General features: G+C 38.2%; 1 protein-coding gene across 3 annotated transcripts in view; it reads left to right on the forward strand.

Annotated features, from left to right (window-relative positions):
- LOC101863293 (beta-galactosidase) overlaps positions 1–10,761 on the forward strand; it is a 29,188-nt gene that overhangs the window by 13,609 nt on the left and 4,818 nt on the right. For 2 of the 3 annotated variants that reach the window (XM_035972090.1, XM_005107108.2), the window contains exons 11-15: positions 237–311; positions 1,295–1,384; positions 4,058–4,165; positions 5,261–5,395; positions 6,994–7,103. In XM_035972090.1, coding sequence (XP_035827983.1) covers positions 237–311; positions 1,295–1,384; positions 4,058–4,165; positions 5,261–5,395; positions 6,994–7,103 — 518 coding nt within the window. Of the gene's footprint in view, positions 1–236; positions 312–1,294; positions 1,385–4,057; positions 4,166–5,260; positions 5,396–6,993; positions 7,104–9,212; positions 9,340–10,761 lie in introns of all 3 variants that reach the window. The other variant, XM_035972091.1, reaches the window with a different exon arrangement.

The raw sequence follows: 10,761 nt of genomic DNA on the forward strand, positions 1-10,761 counted from the left end.
CTTATGCAGTTGCGAGCGCCGTAAAACCTCTACTAAAAAAAATATTTTAAAAAAACTCTTTTACTAAAACTAAACTTCTATTATCTTTGTCTCTCCCCCTTCTTCCCTTTGTATGTTACACGCTAGAAACACCTCTTATCTTCAGCACTTATATAACCTATTTATTTCACCAAAACTCATATGAACAGCACCTCAACATGAGACATAATTTGCCTCTCGTCTTCTTCTTTCACCAGTATCTGCCTCTTCCTCACATACCAATTCCAGCCAATACCACCAAGACAGCATACGGCGTAGTCCCCATGAGCTTTGTGAGTAGCCTTTGACCAGTTACGATAAGACCTCTCTTTGAAAGAAGAAGAGAAAACTCGGAATGTGGGTGGTTGGCGGGTGCTCAGGTGTGGTTTGCCCCTTCTTTCCTATCAAACATCTATCGTCCTTATCTCTCCTCCTTCTTTTTTGTGTATGTTACTCTCTTGTGACAATTCTATTCTTTGGCACTTATATGACCTTATTGTGTTGCAAGTGCCTTAAAACTCGTACTAAAATTAATGAAAAAAAACTCGGAATTAGTTTTTCTTGCTGAAATTTGGCTTATAATTCTTCGAGTGTACAGCCAGTGAATGGAACATCATGTGGTACAATGCAAACTAAAATGAATTTATTCATTTGCATGAGGCTCTTGGTCACAGCAGAGTAACATATTCATTTTGCCTGCCATGTAGTGTTAAATTGACTAGATATTACTATGTTTTTCTATGTGATGGTAGCAGACATAATGGTATATTTACCTTCCCTGGCTCTTGCTCACCTTGCCCCATAGCTTCCTGAGAGCTATTCATAGACCTCTAAAAAACCTTTCTGCTTAGCATTTGCTTGTAGGCTCTCTTTTTTCTGTGGCTTTAACTTTGTCCATGTTTTTTCCAATGTCATATATATAGCTAACTGATCTTTGTTTTCTCTACTAGATGTCATTTTTGTTTGCTCTTGATTCCCTTTACAGACCTTTTTCAGTCTTGTGAACCTTTAAATGGGTGGTTGACGAGTGCTCTGGTGTGGTTTGCTCCTTCTTTCCTATAAAAAATCTATCGTCTCTATCTCTCCTCCTTCTTTTTTGTGTTTCTTACTCTCTTGTAACACCTCTTATCTTCTGGCGCTCATATGACCATATTGTGTTGCAAGAACCGTAAAACTCTTACTCAAACTAAAGACTGAACCTTTAATTGATATTAGGCTCAAAAGACTGTTTTGTTGTTTTTACAAAGTTTAAATATTTTTGTTCTTTTGTGTCCAGGTTTCGACAGTACAGGATGCTCTGAGTGTTCTGTGTCCTGAGGGGCCTGTGCGAACAGCTTACCCCATACCTATGGAGAGGATCAAATTTGTGAGTCATTTGTGTAATATTGTTCAATATTGTGTATAAAGCGCTCAGAGCTTATGCTAGTATGGGATAGAGCGCTATGTAAATACAATCTATTATTACTATTATTGTCAGTTTGATCTTTTCTTGTCCATTCTAGGAGTGCCTTGATTATGACTATCTTCATTCCAGAACAGGAAAGAAAATGAAATTATTTTGTCTTTTCGTCTCAAAACAGTTATAGTAATTCAATATCAGTTCATGTGTAGTGAACTGCTTCTTCAATATGTTGTCTGTTTTACAATTTATTCTGTTTATTTTTGTTCAGTGCCTTGGGTATGTTTAGAGTGGAGTCTGCTTAAACCGAACACAGTTAAACCAAAAGCAGGGATAAACGGAAAGAAAAAAGAATCCCTGATATTTTTTCCCCTCTATGTGAGCAATGTCTTTAAACCGAAAACCCGGGTAAACCGAAGGAAATTCAATGGTCCTACAGATTTTGATGTAAGCAGGCTCCACTGTATTTGCTATATGTGTCACGACGTGGTGGAATCAGGTGGGCATATGGAGTTATTGGTATAGTCATAAAGCTTGTTTATTTGTCTTTCTTTAAGTGAAAAAATACCCATCTATCTTAAAGAGAACTTGAGATGTTTGCGATTAAAGAAACTGAGGGTAGCCTGCTTTCTGAGGTAAAGTTTGCGAGAAAATGGCGGCCAAAGTTTTGAAACTTCTAGAGAATGAGAGTCCTTGAAAACTGAAAACATACATGTTTTGTGCCGTTTGTCAACGTTTTTCAGTAAAATTCACATGTAAATGTATTTTTATATGGACATCAAACGTGTGAGCCGTAAACAAAAATTCAACAAAAATTGTCTCACTGGAAGAAAAATGCCTGTTTCTTCGATTTCATTATCTTGACGAGTGCCTGATTTCACCACAATGCCTCACATATTGTTCTGATAAATAAATTGCATCAGTTTGTATTTCAGCATTACGCGTCTGATTTCTTGAGGCCTGAGAGCGGACAGTTTTTCTCTTCCTGTTTTCACAGAAATTGTATTTTATATTGCATTATGATGAGTGAGCTTTTCCCATTAGTGACCTCACTATTTCATTCACTTCATATCCTTGAAATAGGCCTCCTTAATAGGTTCTATAAAAGCATCAAATCTGTCAAATGCTTATTACCTGCGCTCGTCAAAATAACAAAATTGGAGAAACAAGCATTTTTCCACTAGTTTGGAAATATTTATCACTTTTGTATATTTTGGCTTTACCTCTTTTATGTCCATGTGAAAAGACATTTCCCCTTGAATTTTACTGAAAAACATTGATTAAAGACACAAAATATGTCATTTTTCATTTTTTTAAAGGTTCTTTAGCTATTGGGGGTTATCAAACTTTGATGTCCATTTTCTTGCTTATTTATTTCACCACTGAAACCAGGCAACCTCACTTCCTTCAAATGTAGATATCTCGAGTTCCATTGAAGATACTTTACTTTTACTTTTCCGATCCAGCGGCCATTTGGGTTCTAGCCCTTCGGTCTGTCGATATGGCAAAGAATTGACAGGTTTTAATCAGCTGTGCTTTGTCGTTCCATTGAAGATAAAATAGATATTTATTTCATTTGAAGCAAGGCAAATAAATCAGTTTTCAAATGATACCAATAACTCCACATACCCTAAAATTGACGAGCGCCTGATTCCACCACGTTGTGACGTATATGTTAAGGGTTGAAGAGTGCTAAGATGTCGGGATCTTTATGCTGATTTCACCTTTTTAAAAACTGTCTAAGGAAGTCACTCTGATTTACTTAACCCTATCCGTACGCCTTGGGGTCATTTTGTACCCCTGGGGTTGTATTCTTCACATTTTAGAATACTTCTAGTACGAAGATCTCTTTGAAACTTTCAGTATTTCTCCAAAAAATCATTTTGACAGACTTCTATGCAAAGTGTACTGATTGGATTAATGAGTAAGTTTCCTCTTTGAAAGTGGTGGTACAGAGTCCCCCACATCGTATGGATACGAAAGTAAAACACGACGTACTGATAGGGTTAAGTACTCTCTCTTTATACAATGAGGTACTCAAGGCACAGAGCAATCAATGCCATGCTTGTTTCTCCCTGGTCACTCTGAATAATGGACTCTCTTTGCCTTTTTCATTACATTTTGTTGTTTTTTATTAATTAGGCCTATATATATTTTCAAATCAAACTTCATGAGTTTTCCACAGTGCTGTCCATATGGTACCAAAGCCTATTTCTTTTATTCCCCCTTTATTTTAGAAAATTTTCCACGGGATAACAAAGTCTTATCTTATCTGATCTGATCTTATCTTATCTTATTTCATCTCATCTTATCTTATCTATCTTATTTCCTGACACTTACACACCAACAAGCACATAAACTGGATCAACCCCATGTGGGAACCCCATTGCAGACACTGTGACTACCACGAGGAGACCGTTGAACATCTTCTCCTTCACTGCCTAAACCTGGCAGTTCTTCGACGCAGACTCCTACACACGCCTACAAACTTACAAAGCCTGCTCTTCTCTGGCGTTGACCAGATGACTAGGACATGTGGTTACTTGACGGAGGCATTTCGCTGCCAAGAGCAAAATGCTCGCAGCTAAAAGGATTTTTAAAAATCTTATTTCCTTTCTTTTTCTTTGTTTTCATCTACAGTATTTTGGCTTTATCCTGTATCGCTTCATCCTGACCAAGGACTACTCAAGTCCTACGATTCTCTACACTCGAGGAATCCGAGACAGGGCGGTGGTCATGGTCAATGCTGTAAGTAGGCCTGCATCTCCTAATTTTAGTTCTTGTAATAATGATAATAATAATTGATATTTATATAGCGCCCAACCCTGATTAAAGTACACAGGCTGTGAGCGCTTCACAATACAGTACAACGTACTACATTTGTTCAGTAACGTAAAACGTTGTCTAAAAGAAAATCGCTTCAAATATTCAAATTATTATTATTAATTTACGAACATAAACGACTTCAGCTGACATTTTAATGAATCAAAAGGTTTGATCTCTCTTAAAGTACTAGGTAAAGCATTCCAGATCTTGGAGCCTTTGTATTCAAATGCCCTTTCTCCCATTGTTTTAAGTTTCATAGATGGCAAAATAAATTTCTTTTTTTCAGCTGATGACCTTAAACTGCGAGTTGGAATGTACATTCTTAACAAATTTGATAAATATGGTTGTGCATTATCATTCAAACTTTTGTGACGTAGAGTATATCGCTATCTGTGGTGTAGTTGTTAGGTTCTTTTCTGTGGCATGCAGGAGACCCGAGTTCAGTTCATAAGTGGCGAGAATTTTTATCAAGTATCTCAGTCTTTCTGCTGGGATGTCGTATCCCTCCTAGCTAGCTCAGGTCGGCCTTGACAGGAGGGTTGGAAGCCTGCTTTTTAAGTGATATATATTGTGTTGATGGGGGCATAAAAATACCCAAAGGTTTCGAAATGTCGAATGTCTCTGCTTCATCACCAATGCCAGTGCAAAAGGGTGCTACACTATAACAACCAGCTGTGATGTACTAATCGTTGAAGTTGTTTATAATTACACATTCATGTTTATTCCTGTCACACTTATCTTTTGGAATATTTCGCAAAGGAGATGTATGAATCATGTTTTTTTTCATCTTTGATTTGGTAATTTCTTCCTTTTGATATCAGCGTTTCTATAAATATGTACTAATCTTTGAATTTGTTTATAATTTGGTATATATATTTATTCCCATCACACTTATCACTTGAAATTCAATTTCCCTAAGGCGATGTATGAATGATGGGTTTTTTAAAATCTTTGATTTAGTAATTTGTTCTTTTTGGCGTGGATGTTTCTTTAAATACAGTACGATGTCTTTTTTAGGTACCTTTTGGCATCCTGAAAAGAGAGTTCCAGATGTCTGTGAACATCACAGGCAGTAAAGGACAGGCGGTGGACATTTTAGTGGAGAACCAAGGCCGTATCGGTTTCTCCACCAACATGAACTTCAATATCAAAGTGAGTGGCTGTAGACTGTAGAAACAGTCATAAGTATTGAGTTGGTAGAGTGGGACTCGGATTCAACGAGGTCGCCGGGCCTGACCTAAAACCTCGTTGAATCCGAGTGTTCGTTATAGCAAACATGAGGTTTTGTGTAGATAATTACAGGCACTCAGCAAGTAATATATAAAGAGGAATCATAAGTAATGCCTGAAATGCCTGCAAATGATGAGCTGTGTAAAAAAAAAAAAGACCCGATTCGTTCAAATGCACGCCTGTGTCATCTCGATTGTTTACCAAAAAGTTGTGTTGCTGTGTAGAGCCTAGCTTACGGCAACTTTTGATTCCGTAGACCAGCGCACAATTCATTATGTAGATCTACGTCAAGACTAGCTTATCATTGTAATAGGGATCAGTTGCCGAGGGGGAAAAAAAGACTGTAACACGTTTTTATCTGTGACGTTCAACGCCCGGATCGCTAGTGCCCCCCCTTTGTGGGTAGGTGGGTGGCAGGTGCTCTGATGTGGTTTTCTCCTTCTTTCCTTTCAAACTTCTGTCATCCTTATCTCTCATCCTTCTTTTTTTTATTTTATATTATTCTCTAGTAACACCTCTAATCATCACCACTTATACTATTTGTGTTGCAAGTGCCTTAAAACTCTTACTAAAACGTGGGTGGTTGGCGGGTGCTCTGGAGTGGTTTGCTTCTTCTTTCCTATGAACTATCGTCCTTATCTCCCCTTCTTCTTTTTTGTTTGTTACTCTATTGTAACACCTCTAATCTTCTTGCGCTCATATGACCTTATGCAGTTGCGAGCGCCGTAAAACCTCTACTAAAACTTTTTTTTTAAAGTCTAACTAAAACTAAACAAAAACTAAATGCATTTTTTTTGTAGCCCACTCATTTCAGTACTGAATTACAGACTCTGGAGCTCTATTGTCACTGCCCATGGGTAAATCTGCTTCCTCACTGGGTGGTCTTTTGAGTCTCTGTAGTTGGCCTCCAATCTTTTTTTATTGAGACAGCCACCAGCTGCACTGTTTTCTGTTGTGGGCTTGATGAATCTGGGAAATCAGTCATCGGGCGTGTTAACTTTGCTTTCAAACTTTGAAATGACAGAACTTTGTAGTGGATGTTAATGTACACGAGTAAACCAAAATGTTTTAAACAACCTGAACTCTTTAAACCCTGAGTTTTTTCCTCCGTTTCCTGGAGTTTTTATCGACAGCCACCTAAACCTGATGCACTATGTCTCATTACAACCCCCAGAACTTGCCTCCAACTCCTAAATAGCAGAAACAAAGGCTCAGTCATAACTGAGGGGATTCAAGAGTTAAAGGACAGTTCCAAGATCATGTCACCTCGATAATTTAAACTTCTGTGTGTGGGTGGTTGGTGGGTGCTCAGGTGTGGTTTGCTCCTTTTTTCCTATCAAACATCTATCGTCCTTATCTCTCCTCCTTCTTTTTTGTGTATTTTACTCTCTTGTAACACATCTATTCATCTGCACTTATATGACCTTATTGTGTTGCAAGTGCCGTAAAACACTTACTACTAAAACTAGTAAACTTTTGTGTGGCTAACAAAACAGTTTTGATTTTTTGTACCCGTTCAGGGAATTGTAGAGAATGTAACCCTTGGAGGAGAACTGGTGAGTGACTGGTGGATGTACCCCCTGCACCTGGAGAACATCAACGGGACCACCAACATTCCTAGAAAACTGACGTAAGTGAAAACCTTTCTAACCACAGGCACATAGTTAATGTGATGATCCTGTTTGTTGATATATCTAATAGATAATAGATAGCATTTGTATAGCGCATATCCCCGCTCAACAGCAGGCTCTATGCACTTTACACTATATTATTACCCCAGCAGACCATAGAACACTCCGAAACATTCTCAGCTTCCCGGGAAGCATACAGTGCAAGCAGCCGATTAAGCGCTCAAACACTAACAAACTGACAAGATCTTTCGCTGTCTATAGCCGGGTACCCATTCCCACCTGGGTGAAGTGAGGAAAATTTGTGTAAAGTGCCTTTCCCAAGGACACAAAGTCAGGTCCCTGACGGGATTCGAACCCACGACCTTACGGTTGCGAGTCCGAGAGCCTAACCACTAGGCCACCGACGCCTCTTCTCTCTCTCTCTCTCTCTAAGCGTGGGTGGTTGGCGGGTGCTCTGGTGTGGTTTGCTCCTTCTTTCATAGAAAACTATCGTCCTTATCTCCCCTTCTTCTTTTTTTATGTTTGTTATTCCCTTGTAACACCTCTAATCTTCTGGCGCTCATATGACGTTATGCAATTTCGAGTGCCGTAAAACACTTACTAAAACTAAAATTCTTAGGAAGCTTGATGGTATGGCAAATTCTTTACCTTTACTTGCTGGTGGTTTGAGTCTCTTTCCTACTCAAAGAATGTACTCTATCAAGTATGTCTGTCCTTGTGGTTTGACTCTGATTCCTGCTCAAAGAATCTATTTTATAGAGTATCTCTGTCCATATGATTTGGGTTTGATTCCTACTTGGAGAAGCTATTTTATCAAGAAGTGTCTCTGCCCATTTGCTGGGCTGTTGAATCCCACTTATAGTATTTGTCCCTGGTAGGCAGAAAGTGGCCAATGTATCCCCACCATTCTAGCTTAACCCTTTCCATACGTCATGTTTTACTATCATATCCATACGATGTGAGGAACTCTGTGCCACCAATTTCCAAAGGGGAAATTTACTCATTAATCCAATCCGTACGCTTTGCATAGCAGTCTGTCAAAATTATTTTTTGAGAAATATTGAAAGTTTCAAAGAGATCATCGCACTAGAAGTATTCTAAAATGTGAAGAATACAACCCCGAGGGTACAAAATGACCCCAGGGTATACACATAGGGTTAATCTGCCAGATGATATGCCTGGTACTGGTCCTCTTCTAATGCTTCTTAAGTAGTTAAAGAGCTCATTCCATTTAGAGGCTTTAATGAAAACTTTTGTTGTTCGGCACAGTTTGTAAATAAATTAAATACAATTTTTACTGTTTGTTAGCCACACTTGCAAACATTCCTAAATTGTTTTTTATTTCTTTTATGAGGGCTTTGTGGGTGATTTTTTCTTCTGACACATCTATTTTTCGGCACTTATATGACCTTATTGTGTTGCAAGTGTCGTAAAACTCTTACTAAAACTATTATAGCTTTAAATTTTTTTCAAAAAGAAATGTCTTCATGCTCTTTCAAAATTTTTCTCTGGCAAAAAGTGTCACAACTTTTCAGGAAACCTAACCTCTCCTGCAGAAAAAATTTACAGCAAAATCTCTATACTTCTATATATTTCATTATACTGGGTTTTTCTACCCCACATATAATACTCTCTATTTTTCCCCCCCCTTTTGTCACATAATATTTTTTTTATGCTCTGTGCCACTGCTTTCAAAGAGGAAATTTACTCATTAATCCAATCCATACGCTTTGCATAGCAGTCTGTCAAAATGATTTTTTGAGAAATACTGAAAGTTTCAAAGAGATCTACCTACTAGAAATATTCTAAAATGTGAAGAATACAACCCTGGGGGTACAAAATGACCCCAGGGCATACCAATAGGGTCAATGACTGCCATAGCTTTCACATCCTTGAAGAATGAAAATTTCTATTTTCAGTTAAAACGTGCTCAAAAGTTTGATTTTAAATGGACATTAAAGATGTTGAGCCAAAAATGAAAAAATTCTATAAAGATTTCTAAATCGGTGGAAAACAATGTCTTTCTTTGATTTCATTATTGTGACGAAAGCCTGATTTCACCATAATTCCTCACTTAATATTGCTTGAATCTTCTTGTCCTTTCTCAGTCACAGCGTTGCACCACGTTCGTCTGATGGGACAATGACGACACCCTCCATCTACGTAGGTGAGATTGACATGCCAGGCTCTACGGAGCCACAAGACACCTACTTGGATCCTCGGCCGTGGGGAAAGGTAATTTTAAGTGTATGGGTTTATTAACACTTAGAGTTCCGAAGGCTGATATAGCGAAAAACCCTCAACTACCGCACCAGTTTAGAATGCTGAAGCCATGGTAGAATTTTTTTTTATTAAAAAAAACCTTGGCAGCCCAAGAAATATGCTTTTAAAATTCATAGAGGTTGATCAACCATTCAACTATCATATAGAGTGACTTCCTTTGGTATTTACTTCAGTGCAGTGCGTCCATTCGTTGTTTAATTATGTTTAGTGTACCTGGTGCGCAAACTACAGCCTGGCGACTGTCGCCAACGGTACTGTAAGTGTTAAAAGGCCATTTCAACACTGCGAGGAGGTTATTTGAGAGGCAGGACTTCCAATTCAATATCCTTCTCCAGCAGTAAGGAGTACAGTGGATGGAGAGCCTTTTAGTTTAGTTTAGTCTTAATAAGCGTTTTACAGCACTTGCAACACAGTTAGGTCATGTAAGTTCCAAAGATTAGAGAAGTTGCTAGAGAGTAACTTAACAAAAAAAGAAGGAGAGATAATGATATTAGATGTTTGATAGGAAAGAAGGTACATACCACACCAGAGCACCGTCCAACCAGCCACAGCTGAGATCCTTGAATACTTTCCTCCCAATATATATAATTTAAGAACATCCAATGGAGTTTTGGATTAATTTCATTCTCACCATAGCCAAACGCAGTGTCTACTCCTTATCTCCGGCAAGCCACTCCCAGCTGCTTGCGGTTGCATCTGCTGTGTGGTGAGCCCCTGGCAGCAACTTAGGCACGTTCCTTTATTACGACTCCGACGTCAAACTATTTTTCAGCAATAGCAGTCTTTTTTTCCCGGGAATTATTCTATTAGATGAAGAACCGTGTAAATATGTTTATTTGTTTTTATTTAATAACCAATTTAGTGACATGTGCGTCACTTTTAGATTTCATGTCAATGGTGAGCCCCCCCTCGGAAAAAAGAGTTATGCTAACCATGCTTCATGGGACAGTTAATAGATGCCACCAACTCTTCCCAAGGCTGTGTTCCCCAGATTTTTGCATTCCCCCAAACTTTTTCATACATTTAACCTTTAAATCAAGTAGTAGTATAGTCTATATAAACTACCAGACTCCCCATATAGATATTTAAAAGTTTACTTTTTTATTTTATAATAGTAAAATCTGGCTCTGATAAATCGGACACATATGGGACTGACTGATGTGTTGACATATCCTTAATTTGGGTTAACCGACACAGATGACCAAAGATTAAAGAGGTTTAGCTGAGGAATGAAAAATTGTACTATCTATCGGCGCGGTGATTTTTGAGTTGTCCATGTTCATGTCATCTGTGCCCAACTGTATGTGTTTACTAGTACTGTGTCCTATTCTTTTTCAATATGCCTTTTAAATAGAATATGTGTGGCATGCTGAC

This window comes from Aplysia californica, unplaced genomic scaffold (assembly GCF_000002075.1).
Source record: "Aplysia californica isolate F4 #8 unplaced genomic scaffold, AplCal3.0 scaffold00576, whole genome shotgun sequence".
In the NCBI taxonomy this organism is placed as follows: Eukaryota; Metazoa; Mollusca; class Gastropoda; order Aplysiida; family Aplysiidae; genus Aplysia; species Aplysia californica.